The 17,900-nt window shown below is 42.4% G+C and overlaps 1 protein-coding gene and 1 long non-coding RNA gene across 2 annotated transcripts in view; one reads left to right on the forward strand and one right to left on the reverse strand.

Moving 5' to 3' along the window:
• C7H7orf33 (chromosome 7 C7orf33 homolog) overlaps positions 1–17,900 on the forward strand; it is a 24,951-nt gene continuing 7,051 nt past the window's right edge. The window contains exon 1 of the mRNA XM_001164684.6: positions 1–272. Within this exon, the coding sequence (XP_001164684.4) occupies positions 69–272 (204 nt within the window). The 5' untranslated portion in view covers positions 1–68. The remainder of the gene's footprint in view (positions 273–17,900) is intronic.
• LOC129135575 (uncharacterized) overlaps positions 16,084–17,900 on the reverse strand; it is a 23,019-nt gene continuing 21,202 nt past the window's right edge. The window contains exon 2 of the long non-coding RNA XR_008536542.1: positions 16,084–16,585. This is a non-coding gene — a long non-coding RNA (uncharacterized LOC129135575). The remainder of the gene's footprint in view (positions 16,586–17,900) is intronic.

Genomic DNA, 17,900 nt, shown 5'->3' on the forward strand with positions numbered 1-17,900 from the left:
CTTAGATATTGGTGGTGAAGCGCCGCTCTCCTTGACAGCATCCAGGAAAGGTAATTACCTTTGCCAAAATGCAAGTGGAAGTTCAAAGCCTCAGCCTTGAAGAGTGTCCCTGGAGACTTCCAGGCCCCCAATGTGAATGTGAAGCCCTCCTGCCCAGTGGGGCAAGGCGCCGGATTGACCTTCGCCTGAGTGGGAGGGCAGTCGCTGTTTGGGTCCACGTTAGGGACGGTCCAGGTCAACTTAACTTGTCATATGCCACGGGAAGACATAAGGTAAGTTAATGATTCTAAGATGAATCAACTGCTCTTTTAGTCAGTCAGTGTCTCTTGAGAATTCATTCACTCAATCCATGAATGTTTTTGACTCTCTACTATGTGTTATGGAACTGGGCTTAACGACATTTAAGTAAAGAGAGAGACAGAGATTAATTCACTGCCCCAAAGAAGGCCTGGAATCTTCTTAGGGAAAAGAATCCTCACAAAACACTCCACTGAGTATTCTTGTGTTTAGCCTGAGTCATGTTGATTTGAAAAATTCCAGCGTAAAAATTGTATATTTTCACACAGTGTGGTAGAAGGAATGCGCTTGTTCTCAGACTATGTTTTGCCCTGGAGATGGGTCCACAGGAAGCCTCTATCTTGGTCACCCTTTGGCACAAGCTTTGCACCTGTTCCCTTCTCCTTGCCTAGATTCTTGTCTCTTCTCTCGCTTTAAAGACCAGGAGTTGTTGTTGTTGTTTTAGAGATAGTATCTTGCTCTGTCACCCAGGCTGGAGTGCAGTGTCACAATCATAGCTCACTGCAGCATCAACCTCCTGGCTTCAAGTGATCCTCCCAGAGGAGCCTCCCGGGTGACTAGGACTACAGCCATGTGCCATCAGGCTTAGCTAATTTTTTTATTTTTTGTAGAAATGGGGTCTTGCCATGTTGCCCAGGCTGGTCTTGAACTCCTGTCCTCAAACGATCCTCCCACTTCAACCTCCCGAAGTGCCACCCATGCCCAGCAAGACCTGGATCCTTAACTCTTTGCCTGTCTTTGATCTTTGACACCTCCTGATCCCCAAGCCCCTGCCTCCCACTAGGCAGGCATTTTTGGTTAAAGTATGAGCTCCCACTTTGTATTTATCTCCAGCTTTGGGTGTTCAGTTTGATGGGGACCACAGGTGTCCCCACCTAATTCTCCAGCCCTAATTTGTTTTCTCCCATGTTGCAGTTCCTGGCTTCTTCCCATTTGCCCACACCCTCATTGTGGCACAGTGCCTCAAACTGACACATGCCACAGGCTCAGAGTATCTTCTGATATGAAGAATGACTCTGGTCATTCGAGGGCAGAGAGGATTTCATGACCTTTCCCTGAGAACAGCAGCATGAACTGCAGGGTCAGCAAGGGGGTCGTGTCTGCCTGCTGATAAGGTCAGATGCAGACAGCCCATGTCAGGGAAAGCCCATTTAGCATTAGAAGAGTAAAAAGAAGAAAATACCTCCTCAGCCAGGGGTACTTTGATGTGAACCAATACAATTAGTCTCTGAATGATGAATATAAATGATAATCAATGACATATATGTGCTTAAAAGGTGAGAAGAGATTATCACTGCCTAAACCTTCCTTCTAAAGGATGCCACAAGTGCATGGGTGGAGCATATAGGGTAGATAGGATTTTTTTTTTTTTCAAGATGGAGTCTAGCTCTGTCGCCCAGGCTGGAGTACAGTGGCGTGATCTTGGCTCACTACAACCTCTGCCTCCTGGGTTCAAGCGATTCTCCTGTCTCAGCCTCCCAAGTAGCTGGGATTACAGGTGCACGCCACCATGCCCAGCTAATTTTTGTATTTTTAGTAGAGACAGGGTTTCACCATGTTGGCCAGGCTGGTCTCAAACTCCTGATCTCAGGTGACCTGCCTGCCTCAACCTCCCACAGTGCTGGGATTTCACGTGGAAGCCACTGTGCCCAGCAGGGTAGATATGATTTAAATCTTTTTTTTATTATTGTTTTTTTGAGATGGAGTTTCACTCTTGTCACCCAGGCTGAAGTGCAATGGCACGATCTCAGCTCACTACAACGTCCACCTCCTGAGTTCTAATGATTCTCCTGCCTCACCCTCTCCAGTAGCTGGGATTACAGGCACCCACCACCACACCCTGCTAATTTTTGTATTTTTAGTAGATACAGGGTTTCATCATGTTTACCAGGCTGGTCTTAAACTGCTGACCTCAAGTGATCCACCCACCTCACCTCCCAAAGTCCTAGGATTACAGGCATGAGCCAACATGCCTGGCCAACAGGATTTAAATCTAATTAGATCACTGGAAGACACAGCAAAGTCTCAAAGTGGTTGTCTATGGATGGCACTATGGGTTACATATTATTTTTCCAAAGCTCAGAATGTTCTGAATTTCTTTATTTTTGTTATTCATTTTGAGATGGAGTCTTGCTCTTGTTACCCAGGCTGGAGTGCAATGGCTCAATCTTGGCTCACTGCAACATCCGCCTCCTGGATTCAAGTAATTCTCCTGCCTTAGCCTCCCAAGTAGCGGGAATTACAGGCACCTGCCACCACTCCCAGCTAATTTTTTTGTATTTTTAGTAGAGTCGAGGTTTCACCATGTTGGCCAGGCTGGTCTCGAACTCCTGACCTCAAATCATCTGCTTGCCTCAGCCTCCCAAAGTGCTGGGATTACAGGTGTGAGCCACTGCAACTGGCCTGAATTTCTTTAAATAGAGAATCTCTATTGCCTTCATAATAACATGTTTTAAAGTTAGTTTTTATTTTAAATGTTAATTTGAAGTCAAAATGCTTTTCCTCTGACTGGGTGTTTAATGCATTTAGGAAAGGCTGAGCATGAAGCCAGGGTTGGGGGATACAGCCTGTTTGGAGGGGATTGTAAAAACGGAGACTCCCAACTGGGATTGTCAGGAAAGGGTCAGAGCCCAGAGAGATGCCTGCTGGAAAAGAAGTGACATGGTTGAATATTTGCCCGGCTAAGCGTCATGCTGGAATGTGATCCCCAGTGTTGGAGGTGGGGCCTGATGAGAGGTGATTGGATCATGGGGGTGGATTTGTCATGAATATTTTAGCGCCATCCTCTTGGTGCTGTCCTTGCGATAGTGAGTGAGTTCTCACAAGATCGGGTTGTTTAAGTGTGTGGCACCTTCTCTTGCTTTCTTGCTCTCACTTTTGCTGTTCGATGTGCCTGCTCCTACTTTGCCTTCCGCCATGAGTGAAAGCTCCTTGAGGCCTCCCCAGAAGCCGAGCAGACGCCATGTTTCCTGTACAGCCTGCAGAACCATGAGCCAATTAAACCTCTTTTCTTTTTTTTTTTTTTTTCTGAGACAGAGTCTTCGCTCTGTCGCCCAGGCTGGAGTGCAGTGGCACGATCTTGGCTCACTGCAAGCTCTGCCTCCCGGGTTCATGCCATTCTCCTGCCTCAGCCTCTCGAGTAGCTGGGACTACAGGCATCCGCCTCCATGCCAGGCTAATTTTTTGTATTTTTTAGTAGAGACGGGGTTTCACCATGTTAGCCAGGATGGTCTCGATCTTCTGACATTGTGATCTGCCCACCTCGGCCTCCCAAAGTGCTGGGATTACAGGCGTGAACCACCGCGCCCGACCAACCTCTTTTCTTTATAAATTACCCAGCCTTAGGTATTTTACAGCAGTGCAAAAACAGCCTAATACAAGAAGTAAGAGGAAAGATGATACCAACTTACCAGTAAGGGTACTAAGATGACACCCAAGTAAAATGCAGAACAGTTATCATTTCATTTGCTTGGCAGAAGGAGGGTGACAGTTTGTAGGGAGATACAATCCAACCAAATTGTTTAGGGGAATGTGAAACCAAATGGTTTAGGGAAAATATGATGAAATTCAATATATTTGAATTTGGGAATATATTCAATATATTTCAGTCCAATATATCCTTACAGAGTGAGGTTTGGCATGGTACCACTGTGGATCATTTGTCTTCTATTCAAAAGAAGGACAATGTCTATGTTAATGTTATGGTTCAGGAACCTAACAGCAAGTACAGCCTGCAGCCTGCACTCCCAGCCACTCCTGCTTACATGAGACAACAGTGAGCCACAAGACAGTGTCCCCATCTGAACATGCTTGGCCCTGGGAATCATTAGGGACTCTTAAGAAGCAGAAAGTCCTGACCACCTAACAATGAGCACCGGCTTTTCACTTAATAGTTTCTGAATATTCACCAGGTCAGGTTTTCTTTTGTTTGTTTTGTATTTTTTGAGACAGGCTGGAGTGCAGTGGCACATTCACGGCTCACTGCAGCCTTGACCTCCTGGGTTCAAGCGATCGATCCTCCTGCTTCAGCCTCCTGAGTATATTATATAATGTAGATATCTATATTATATGGATATATATTATATAGATATATATCATGTATAATATAGAGATATCTATATTATATAGATATATATTATATATATAATATATTATATAGATATATATTATATATATAATATATAATATAGATATATATTATATATATAATATATAATATAGATATATCAATATAATATAGATCTATATTATATTGATATATCATAGATAATATAGATCTATATTATCTATGATAATCAATATAATATAGATCTATATTATATAGATATATATAGATAATATAGATCTATATTATCTATGATATATCTAGATCTATATATAGAATATAGATCTATATATATAGAATATATCTATATATATAGATCTATATATAGAATATATCTATATATATATAGAATATAGAATATATTCTATATAATATAGATCTATAGTATATATTATATAGATCTGTATTATATATAACATATAGCTATATAATATATATAATATAGATCTATATTATATAGATATAATATACATATTATATGTATATTAGATATAATATACATCTATATTATATAGATATAATATATATATATCTATATCTCAAGCAGGCCACTGTGCCTGGCCTGCTTGCTTCTTTTAACCTATGCTATTCCTATTTTTACCTTGACCTTAAAGCTGATTGGACTTCATTTTATGAGAGGATGCTGTGGCTTACCCAGGTCATAACCATTAAATTTATCACATTAACCAATGTTTAACCATGATCACAGATTACTGAGAATACTGGCAAGAAAATGAGTAACTACAAAATTGCAACAGGTTGTGTGCAATTAAATTTTTTTTCAAATATATTTTAGGTTAACATTAAACATTCCAGTTATAATCTCTATTCTGCAGTTGATGCAGAGTTCGTGTTTTAAAAAAAGAACTGCCTTCACAGAAATGTGGACTTATATACTTTTATATAATAAACTTTATATTTTTAGAGCCATTTTAGGTTCACAGTAAAACTGAGCAGAAAATAGAGATTTCTGATACCTCTTGCCCTCACACATGCACAACCTCCCTCCCTATCAACTTCCCCCACCAGAGTGGTAGATTTTTTACAACTGATGAACCAACATTGATGTATTATCACCTGAAGTCTATAGTTTAGATGACAGTGGGTTTGGACAAATACATAAGGTCATGCATCTACTGTTACAGTCTCATTCACTGCTGTATTAGTCTGTTCTCACGTTGCTGATACCTGAGACTGGGCAATTTACAAAAGAAATAAGTTTAATTGGACTTACAGTTCCACATGGCTGGGGAAGCCTCATAATCATGGTGGAAGGCAAGGAGGAGCAAATCACGTCTTACATGGATGGCAGCAGGCAAAGAAAGAATGAGAAAGACGCAAAAGCGGAAACCCCTGATAAAACCCTCAGATCCCATGAGACTTACTCACTACCATCAGAACAACATGGGGGAAACTGCCCCCATGATTCAATTATCTCCCACCAGGTTCCTCCCACAACACTTGGGGATTATGGGAGTACAATTCAATTTGAGATTTGGGTGGGGACACAACCAAACCATATCAACTGCCCTAAAAATCTTCTGTGCTCCATCTGTTCCTCCCTTCCTCCTTCCCCACTCCCTTCCTCCCCCACTCTACTCCTTGGCAACTACTGATCTTTTTACTGTCTCCATAGTTTTGTCCTTTCCAGAATGTCATATACTTGGAATCCTACAGTCCGTGGCCTTTTCAGATTGGCTTCTTTCACTTAGCGATATGCATTTAAGCTTCCTTCAGGCCTTTCCATGACTTGATAGCCCATTTCCTTTTAGTGCTGAGTAATATTCCATTGTCTGGGTGTACCACAGTTTATTTTTTCATTTACCTACTGGAGGACATCTTGGATGCTTCCAAGTTTGAGCCAATTATAAATACAGCTGCTACCAACATCTGTGTGGATATTTTGTGTGGACCTAAGTTTTCAACTCATTTGGATACATATATATATATACACATATATATAATACATACATATATATGCATATATATTTAACCAAAAATTATAATTAAAATAGTTTCAAAATGTATTTAAAATGTTATTTATTTATTTTTATTTATTTTTTTGAGATAGAGTTTCACTCTGTCACCAAGGCTGCAGTTCAATGGCACGATCTCAGCTCACTGCAACCTATGCCTCCCGAGTTCAAGTAATTCTGCTGCTTCAGCCTCCCAAGTAGCTGGGATTACAGGCACCTGCTACCATGCCTGGCTAATTTTTGTATTTTTAATAGCAATGGGGTTTTACCATATTGGCCAGGCTGGTCTCAAACTCCTGACCTCAGGTGATCCACCCACCTTGGCCTCCCAAAGTGCTGAGATTACAGGTGTGAGCCACTGCACCCTGCCCAAAAATATTTTTTAGACAAAAGTCATCAAATAACATAACAAGAATCTTCATGCTACTATCCAGCATACTAGCCTCATCCTTCCCAATCTCCCATCCCAAAAAGTAACCATTATTCTGAATTCATTGTGGATCATTCCCTTCCTCTGCATTTCTTTTCTTTTTTTTTGAGACGGAATCTCGCACTGTCGCCCAGGCTGGAGTGCAGTGGCGTGATCTCAGCTTACTGCAAGCTCCGCCTCCCGGGTTCACGCCATTCTCCTGCCTTAGCCTCCCGAGTAGCTGGGACTACAGGTGCCTGCCACCATGCCCGGCTAATTTTTTGTATTTTTAGTAGAGATGGGGTTTCACTGTGTTAGCCAGGATGATCTCGATCTCCTGACCTCGTGATCCTCCCGCCTTGGTCTCCAAAAGTATTGGGATTACAGGCGTGAGCCACAGCGCCCAGCCTCCCTTGCATTTCTTATACTCTACTTATATATGTATTCTTAAACAACACACTGTATTTTTGCGTGTTTTCAGCTTTATATCAGTGGTATTATACACTGATTATTTTGCAATCTGCCTTCCTCCTCTCCTGCCCCCACCCCTTATATGAGGCTTAGGAAACGCATCCATATTGAAATGTTCAGTTCCCTCAATTTCATTGCTGTTTTGTGTGCCATTCTATAAACATCCCACAGTCTGGTTTTCTACTTCTTTGTTGATGGACACTTAGGTTGCTCCCAGATTGTTGCCACAATTGCCAACGATTAGATTACAAACAATACTAACAGAAACATCCTGGTACGTGACAACTCTGGCACTTAAGCAAAACTTTCTCTGGGACAGTGCTACTCAAAATATGGTCTGAGAACTGTTTGTTTCTAGTAAACCAATGCCCTGCTTCCTTAATCATGAAAATCTTACTATGAAACAAACATCAGCTAAACTTGTTATGTTGCATAATAAAGTTAATCTACAACATTCTGGTGCAAGTTCTTCCTTCTTATAGCAGAACTGGCACTCTGCAAATAAGTGAACCTATATTCTCTCTCTCTCTCTCTCTCTATATATATATACACACACACACACATACCTATATACATGTATATATATATATAAAAATTTCATTCCTGGAGATAGATATATATATATATATAGAGAGAGAGAGAGAGAGAGAGAATGAGAATATATCCAGGAATGAAATTATTTATTTTATCTTTTTTTAATTTTTATTTATTTATTTATTTTAAGACAGTCTCACTCTTATTGCCCAAGCTGGAGTGCAATGGCATGATCTTCGCTCACTGCAACCTCCGCCTCCCAGGTTCAAGTGATTCTCCTGCCTCAGCTTCCCAAGTAGCTGGGATTACAAGCACTTGCCACCACACCCGGCTAATTTTTGTATTTTTAGTAGAGATGGGGTTTCACCGTGTTGGCCAGGCTGGTCTCAAACTCCTGACCTCAAGTGATCCACCCACCTACGCCTCCCAAAGTGCTGGGATTACAGGTATGAGGCACTGCCCCTGGCCAGGAATGAAATTATTGAGCCAGATGCAGAATGGTCTATTTTCTAAATTATGGCAAACTGCTCCCACAGCTTAGTACCTAATATCGTAGTGTTAATTCCTACAAATCTGAAATCTTAAGAAACGGGTCTACCTCAAATATTATAGGGCCTGAGACAAGAACACAAATGAAACCGCTGAACAATATGTCTAAATATGAAAAAGTTTGAAGTCATGTGAATAAACCGTTAAATATCTTCTATCCTCCTACCTTGACAAAAATGCCTTTATAACAACCTGGAAGGCCAGGTTCAAATTTACAATTCTCAGATTTTTTTTTTTTTGGAGACGGAGTCTCGCTCTATCGCCCAGGCTGGAGTGCAATGGCATGGTCTCAGCTCACTGCAACCTCCACCTCCCGGGTTCAAGCAATTCTCCTGCCTCCAGCTTCCCAAGTAGCTGGAATTACAGGTGCGCACCATCATGTCCTGCTAATTTTTGTATTTTTAGTAGAGATGGGGTTTCATCATGTTGGTCAGGCTGGTCTCGAAATCCTGACCTCGTGATCCACCCACCTCGGCCTCCCAAAGTGCTGGGATTACAGGCGTGAGCCACCACGCCCAGCCTAGAATTCTCAGATTTCTTAAAGTCCACCCTGGAATGTGGGTGGCTGTGGAGAGCTGGCCCTTGACCTGCAGCACGACTACTCTCTTCCCATCTCCAGCTCTGCCCTGCACCTCAAGGACCTCCTGAGTGTGTTTACAGACACACAGCTTACGTGTCCAAACTCCATCTACACACCCATAAACAGCCACCCCTTAGCCACTTTGGGAGGACAGGCTGCATGTAGGAAAGAGCCTCCTCGATCCCTGGAAATGAACTTAGAGCTGCTTAGAGGATTTCACAGCCCGTGCCCCGCAGTTTTGTGGTAGGCAAACAGGCTCCAATGGGCACAGCCTCTTGTCTCTGGGTACCTCTAGCCATTTGGGGATGGGTAGAACCAGAGGAGGGTCAGAGTTGAGCCTCTAAAATAGGCCCAGAGCTGGGCGCAGTGGCTCACGCCTGTAATCCCAGCAATTTGGGAAGCCAAGGTGGGCAGATCACTTGAGATCAGGAGTTCAAGATCAGCCTGGCCAATATGGTGAAACCCCATCTCTACTAAAAATACAAAAAAATTAGCTAGCCATGGTGGCGGGTGCCTGTAATCGCAGCTACTCAGGAGGCTGAGGCAGGAGAATCACTTGAACCAGGGAGGCAGAGGTTGCAGTGAGCTGAGATCATGCTATTGTACTGCAGCCTGGGTGACAGAGCAAGACTCAGTCTCAAAAAACAAAAATGAAAAATGAAATGAAATAAATTAAGCCCAGAGCAGGGACCCCTCTTGCCAGGATATAAGGGCAATACTGGCAACTTTTTACTGTCAATGAGGTTTTCAAATTTTCAATGTTTGTTGTTCATGGTACTCATTAAGATAAAAATTTGTTATGCACCTATATTCATTTCTGCATTTCAATTCTTTATTTTGCCTATATTCATCTTATTTTGTGTTTTCTTGATCCATTTTGCCAGGGTTCTGTCTTATTAATCTTTCAAAGGACCAGCTTTTGGCTTGATTCGTCTTTATTTTTCTGCTTTCTCCATTTTATGGACTTCTTTTTTTTTTTTTTTTTTTTTTTTTTTTTGAGACGGAGTCTTGCTCTGTCACCCAGGCTGGAGAGCAGTGGCGTGATCTCGGCTCACTGCAACCTCCACCTCCCGGGTTCAAGCGATTCTCCTGCCTCAGCCTCTTGAGTAGCTGGGACTACAGGCACACGCCACCACACCCAGCTGATTTTTTGTATTTTTAGTAGAGATGGGGCTTCGCCACGTTAGCCAGGATGGTCTCCATCTCCTGACCGCATGATCCGCCCACCTCAGCCTCCCAAAGTGCTGGGATTACAGGTGTGAGCCACCGCGCCCGGCCTTATTGACTTCTTTAAGATCATTCTTTGAGTTCATTTGATTTAACCTTTCTTGTTGCCTAATTTATTTTGAGTGAAGAATTTTTCTCTAAATACTGTTTTGGCAGCTTCCCACCAATTTTAAAAGACAGTGTTTTCATTATTGCCTAGTTCTACATATTTTGTATTTGTATGATTTTTAAATCCTTTTAAAATTTATGATTCTTTAGTAGCATGTTATTTATTTTCCAAATAAGTGAGCTTTTAAAATTTTTTTTTATTTTTTGAGACAGAGTCTCACTCTGTTGCCCAGGCTGAAGTGCAGTGGCACAATCTCGGCTCACCACAGCCTCCACCTCCTGGGCTCAAGCCATCCTCCCACCTCAGCCTCCCAAGTAGCTGGGACTTCAGGCATGTACCACCACACCTGTCTAAATTTTTGTATTTTTCGTAGAAACGGGGTCTCACCATGTTGTTCATGCTGGTCTTGAACTCCTGGACTCAAGCAATCTGCCTGCCTTGGTCTCCCAAAGTGCCGGGATTATAGGCATGAACCACCTCGGATGGGCCTTTTTAAGCAACCCACTTGTTATTTGTTATTAGTTTTTAATTTTATTGCAATATGGTTAGAGAACATATTTTTTGTTTGTTTGTTTGTTTTTGTGAGGTTTTTGTTTTGTTTTGTTTTGTTTTAGAAACAGGGTCTTGCTCTGTTGCCCAGGCTAGAGTACAGTGTTGCAATCATAACTCACTAGAGTCTTGAACTCCTGGGCTCAAGTAATCCTCCCACCTCAGCCTCCTGAGTAGCTACGACTTCAGGCACATGCTCCCATGCCCAGCTGATTTTTTTTATTTTTTGTAGAGACAGGGTCTCACTATGGTACCCAAACTGGTCTCAAACTCCTGGCCTCAAGCGATCCTCCTCCCTCAGCCTGCCAAAGTACTGGGATTACAGGTGTGAGCCACAGCACCCGGCCCAAACTGAGTTTATCTCTAGAATGCTAGAGTGGTTTAGCATTGGAAAATCTATATGAATCTCTCTTTGTCAGTTTATCTAATTGAGATTAAAATTATATGATTTTTCTCAGTTTTTATAGAAAAAGCTTCATAAAATTAGTATTAATTCACCATTAAATTATTTTTTTAATGTGAAAATAAGATAAAGGGCATCTACAGCAACCATTATATTTAATACCAAAATGTTGAAGGCATTATCTCTAAGATTGATAATAATAAGTTAAGGGTGGGTCACGGTGGCTCAGACCTGTAAACCCAGCCACTTCAGGAGGCCAACGCAGGTGGATCACTTGATGTCAGGAGTTCAAGACCAGCCTAGCCAACATAGTGAAACCCCATCTCTACTAAAAATACAAAAACTAGCCAGGCGTGGTGGTGCATCTCTGCAATCCCAGCTACTCGGGAGGCTGAGACATGAGAATTGCTTGAACCCAGGAGGTGGAGGTTACAATGAGCCAAGATTGTGCCACTGCACTTCAGCCTAGGCAACAGAGCAAGACTTCATCTCAAAAAATAAAAAATAAAAGTCAAGGATTCCTGCTATCAACACTTCTATTCACAATTGTACCAAAAATCCTGGCCAGGGCAGTAAGGCAAGAAAAAGAAACAAGAGTTGTAAGAATTGGAAAAGAAAAAACAAAACTGCCTTTATCCACTGATGATGTAATTGTCTGCCTAAACATTCCAAAAATAATCTAAAGATAAACTGTTGTATTAATTTTAACATTTATCGAAGCTGTTGGATACAAAATAAGTATGTGAACTCAATTACATGTCTATCTACCAGCCAGTTAGAAAAGTAATATATTTTTAAGAGAGTCATCCTTTCCAGATTCCTACAGGATAATGGCTACTTCTTAAGTCTGAAATTCTCCATTTATTCTCCAAAAGGCATAAAGATCAACAAGAAAAGCAAATGAAACCATCCCAAAAAGCCTGTCAACATCATCACAAAGAGAACGCTACAAATGTCCATTTACATGCAAGGGAGGAAATAAAGATACAAAACCAGCAGACCCAGCCCCAGAGCCCACACTGAAGCAGTCAGATGAGAACACACAGAAATGAGGAGAGGAAAGCCAGGTTCCTAGTGGTGGCAGAACACAAATAAAACATCACACCCAGAATGAAAGGGTCTTGCTCAGGATGGGGGAAATCTCAGAAGAGCTCTGAGACCAGGCTGATCTGGCTACTAAAGAATCAAAAGGAGGCCAGACTCGGTGTGTCATGCCTGTAATCCCAGCACTTTGGGAGGCCAGGAGCTCGAGACCAGCCTGGCCAACATGGTGAAACCCCATCCCCACTAAAAATACAAAAATTGACCGAAAATCGCTTGAACCTGGGAGGCAGAGGCTGCAATGAGCCAAGATCATGCCACTGCACTCCAGCCTGGGCAACAGAGCGAGACTCTATCTCCAAAAAAAGAGAATCAAAAGGAAGAAAGGTACTGTAGAGTGTGCAGGATCCGGGATGCAGCATTAGGACAGCACTGCTTCTGAGTGAGAATTTGGAAGAGGAGGCATCTATTGAAGTGAAAAGGGAAAGTCAAGCAGTGGAAATTATGGATCCCACAGAAACAAAGAAGTCATAAAATTGGAAATACACTGACCTTCCCAGGCGCCAGAAAATAAGTCATTTGTTAAAGAACCTGTACTTCACTGTACCAACAGGAGAGAGCATTCTTAAACTAAGAAACCTCATCAGTCATTGAAATCCCTCACTCACTCCATAGACACATGTGTTAATGGCTGATCAAGAAAAATTCAAGACACTTTAGAGAACTACCATTTGATGGTAGTTATTGGTATCTACCCAGAGGAAAAGAAGTCATTATACGAAAAAGATACTTTCACACACACATTTATAGCAGCACAATTCCCAATTGCAAAAATACAGAACCAAACCAAATGCCCATCAATGATTTGATAAAGAAATTGTGATATATGTATCCCATGGAATACTACTCAGCCATAAAAAGGAATGAAATAACAACATTCCCAGCAACCTGGATGGAATTAGGGACCATTATTCTTTTTTTTTTTTTTTTTTTTTTCCTTTTTTCAAGATTGAGTCTCACTCTGTTGCCTAGACTGGAGTGCAGTGGCACAATCTCAGCTCACTGCAACATCCGCCTCCCGGGTTCAAGCAATTCTCCTGCCTTGGCCTCCCAAGTAGCTGGAATTACAGGCACCTGCCACCACACCCAGCTAATTTTTGTATTTTTAGTAGAGAGAGAGTTTCACCATGTCGGCCAGGCTGGTCTCAAACTCCTGACCTCAAGTGATCCGCCCACCTCGGCCTCCCACAGAGCTGGGATTACAGGCGTGAGCCACCACACCCGGCCTAGGGATCATGATTCTAAGCGAACTAACTCAGGAACAGAAAACCAAACATCCTATGTTCTCACTTCTAAGTGGGAGCTAAACTATGAGGATGCAAAGGCATAGTGATACAGTGGACTTTGGGGACTCAGGGGAAAGGGTGGGAGGGGGGTGAGGAATAAAAGACTACACATTGGGTACAGTGTACCCTGCTCAGGTGATGGGTCCACCAGAATCTCAGAAATCACCACTTAAGAACTTATTCATGTAACCAAACACTGCCTGTTCCCCAAAAACCTATTGACATTTTAAAAATAATTCCAAGACACTTTAAAATAAACAGAAGAAGGCAGGCTACCTCCATAGGAAGTTACTACAAGAAGAAAACAGGAAGAATCCAAATTTTTCCACCAATAAAAATATTTCCAAAAAAAGGCAGAGAAAAACTATATAGCACATGCTTCAACATGAATTAAATATAATTAAACTAGCAGCAATGTCTATACACACATACAAAAAAACACGAATAAAAAAACTCCTAATAGAGGCTGAACACGGTGGCTCACGCCTGTACTCTCAGCTCTTTGGGATGCCAAGTTGGGTGGATCGCCTGAGGTCAGGAGTTCAAGACCAGCCTGGCCAACATGGTGAAACCCCATTTCTACTAGAAATACAAAAATTAGTCAGGCATGGTGGCACACACCTGTAGTCACAGCTACAAACAAAGAAAAAACTCCTAATAGAAAAAGACAAAAATGAGATGTAAAACAATTTATTTAGCTCAGAAAAGAAAAGTGCAAGAAAAGACAAAATCATCTCAGGAATTAAGACCAAATTACAAGGTGTTCAGAGGAGAATAGTGGAATAAAAGCATCCAAGACAGTGAGCAATAGTGACCTACCCAGCTATGCCCATCATTAAGCCATTGGTGTCTCAGCTCCAACTCCTCCCTTCTCAGCTTTGTGATGTCAGGGCAACTACAACTGCATTTTGCTTTGCCAGCTGGACCCAGGTTGGCCTTTGGCAAGAAGGGGAGCAAAAGGGAGACTGCAAGGCTAGAGGAGGAGGAAAGGATGAGTTTCCTCCTGTCTGCTCACTGCTCCTGTGAGTATCATCCTAGCAATGCTTCTTCACCCCGACAGCAGCACTTCCTTTCTGAAGAAGCTTTTGAATGTGGTTTGCAGTTTGCAGTTTTTCTAGCACTTGCAGACCTGACCTCATACGGCCCATCTCATATTCACCAGAACCAGTGCAGAGCCCCCACCTTGAAGGTCTGAGTTTTAGCTCCAGGTGCCCCACCTCTAAGTTCCTATTTGTTCCCTTTCTTATTGTTTCTTTAACCCTGGGAGTGGAAGCTGCAGTTGCTACCTCTATGAGACCTTAGAGTTTTCTTTTTATCCTGTTACAACTTTATAATGAACACATTTTTACCTAGTTAACACTTTTTGTATTAAATTCTTACTGTTCAACTAACTTGTGTGTATACTATCTCTTGGCCAGACCCTGACTACGCTGGTGAACTTAAATAGAAAACTAATTTCTTGAAATGATCCTGGGTGGTTTATAGGATAAACAGAATGGCCTGAGAACGAGGCTTAAACAGATGGAAGCCCAGCCATGTTCATCTTGCAGGAATCATCTGGGCAAGACAAGCTCTTAATGCCTTTCACATTGCTGCACCCACCATCACCACCACAAATCCCAACATGCAGAAGATTATGAACAGACAGATAAGGCTCGTTCTGCAGATAGGTAGGGACAGGACAGTAAAGAAATTCGGAGGCAAGTTTTTAGACAGTTTCACTTTTCTTAGCTTCATCTCTCCAAAAAATATTTATCAAGTACCTTCTATGTGCTAGGCATCAGAAGGGAACAAAAATAAATGACATGGATCTTGTCTTAAAATCTAGACCACTGTTTCGCAACATTAGAATTTATCAAAATCTGGGATACTGTCAAAAATACCTCACCTCTGGAGATGCTGGGTCATTGCAGCTGGTGTGGAACCTACAACATATACTTTTTAACAAGCATCCCAGGTGATGCTGAAGTTGGTAGCCCACAGACCACTTTGAGAAACACTGATATTACAAACAAAAAAAAATATGCAGCAGACACAAAATCATGTGTAGGGGAAGAAAAATCATTGTTTCCTCAATCCTCATAGGTCTTTTAAAAACAAACAAAAACGGAGTCTTGCTCCGTTGCCCAGGCTGGAGTATAGTGGCGTGATCTCAGCTCACTGCATCACTGCAACCTCCACCTCCCAGGTTCAAGTGATTCTCCTGCCTCAGCCTCCCAGGAAGCTGGGATTACAGGCACCCACCACCATGCCCAGCTAATTTTTGTATTTTTAGTAGAGACGGGATTTCGTCACGTTGGCCAGGCTGGTCTCGAACTCTTGACCTCAGGTGATCCACCCACGTTGGCCTCCCAAAGTGCTGGGATGACAGGCGTGAGCCACCATGTCTGGCCACCTCATAAGGTTCTTAGTTGGAATAGACCCCATTAAAAAATATATATATATATATATATGTATATATACACACACACACACACACACACACACACACACGAGAAAAACAAGTTTATTTACATGTATATTTCACATCTACATGGCAGACACCCAGGGAAGGAGTAGTTCTCAAAGAAATAGCTTTGAATTCCAGTTTGTATAGCATCTTCAACAAAGAATAGTGATTTTTAGAGAAGTGACAGGACAAAGGAAAAGGACTTTGGGTCTCTAGAGGGGGCTTCTCTGCGGGGAAGCAAGTAACCGGCAGATAAAAGCGAGTTGGTAAAGCATGTTCAGGTAGATTCCTCTTGCTCCAACTCCTGGCAGATAATGGTCTAAAACTGTCTTCAGTGGTTAACCTTTGTTCTCCCTGGTAAAAGACAGGGGCAGGATGTCTTTTATCTTGTAAATCTCTGTCCTGCATTTAAGCAAATGGAGGGCAGAGAGCTTTCCTGCATCTGTTTCTTCTTAATTGTCTTCAGCTCAACAATCCTCCTTCTTTTGGAGTGGCATGTTCTGGACTCCCGCACATGTCTGGAAGCAATGGTCAATTTCCCTAGAATGTAGATTTATTGATTAAAAAGAGACAAGGAAGAATTTCTTAGGAGGTCAGTTTTATGCCACTACAGGACTTCAGAAAAAGAACAGATCCTTCCTGCTTGATTTTAGGCAATAAATGCTTCCTATCTGACTGATCAGAAGACCACAGCCTTTAGAAAATATGACTCAAAAAATATTTTTCTTTGAGTTTTTTGACCAACCTTAAAAAAAAGTCCTGCAGGATATTTTCACTTAGGAACCACCAACCAATGTATTTTTTGTCTGTTACCACAAGAAAGCGTATCGGGTTTAAATATGTTTCTTTAATCGTACCCAGGCGAGCCTGACACTTATACTCTTTTGTATTCCTATATTCTTTCTTCCTCTTAATACATTTTTCTTCCTTCTTTCCTGGCTCCAAACCCCTAGTTTTCTCCCTTTCCTAACTGATGATTTTTTTCAATTCTTCAGCCACAGGTGCCCGATAAAATGGCCTTCAATCCCTGCCTTTACTTCCAGCGTATTACCTCACTCCCTCTCAAACGCCAATTAAAGGCTTTGTCCATTCCTGCTTAAAAAAATAGATGAAGGAAAATGAGATCTTTCTACCCAGAAAGACAAGTGCTTGGAAATTGCTAATTAGGTAACCAGAAACTCTGTCAATAATGAGCCCCGGGCTGGGTGCTGTGGCTTACGCCTGTATTCCCAGCACTTTTGGGAGGCCGAGGCAGGCGGATCATGAGGTCAAGTTGTCAAGACCATCCTGGCCAACATGGTGAAACCCCGTCTCCACTAAAAATACAAAAATATTAGCTGGGCATGGTGGTGCGCGCCTGTAGTCCCAGCTACTTGGGAAGCTGAGGCAGGAGAATCGCTTGAACCCAGGAGGCGGAGGTTGCAGTGAGCTGAGATCAGGCCACTGCACTCCAGCCTGCGTGACAGAGTGAGACTGCATCTCGAAATAATAATAATAATAATAAGTCCCCTCCCCTTGCCTGCCAAAGTGACTCCAATAATCACTCGACATGGACTTTACTTAAGGGCTGGTTTGACTTCCCATCTAAATTGCGGTGGCTCAGTGGCTCATGCCTGTAATCCCAGCACTTTGGGAGGCCAAGGCAGGCAGACACCTGAGGTCAGGAGATCGAGACCAGCCTGGCCAACATGGAGAAACCCTGTCTCTACTAAAAATACAATAATAAGCCAGGCGTGGTGGCGCATGCCTGTAGTCCCAGCTACTCGGGGAGGCTGAGGGCAGGAGAATCGCTTGAACCTGGGAGGCGGAGGTTGCAGTGAGCCACGGTCACACCTCTGCACTCCAGTCTGGGCGA

The sequence above is a fragment of the Pan troglodytes genome, chromosome 6 (assembly GCF_028858775.2).
Source record: "Pan troglodytes isolate AG18354 chromosome 6, NHGRI_mPanTro3-v2.0_pri, whole genome shotgun sequence".
Classification (NCBI taxonomy): Eukaryota; Metazoa; Chordata; class Mammalia; order Primates; family Hominidae; genus Pan; species Pan troglodytes.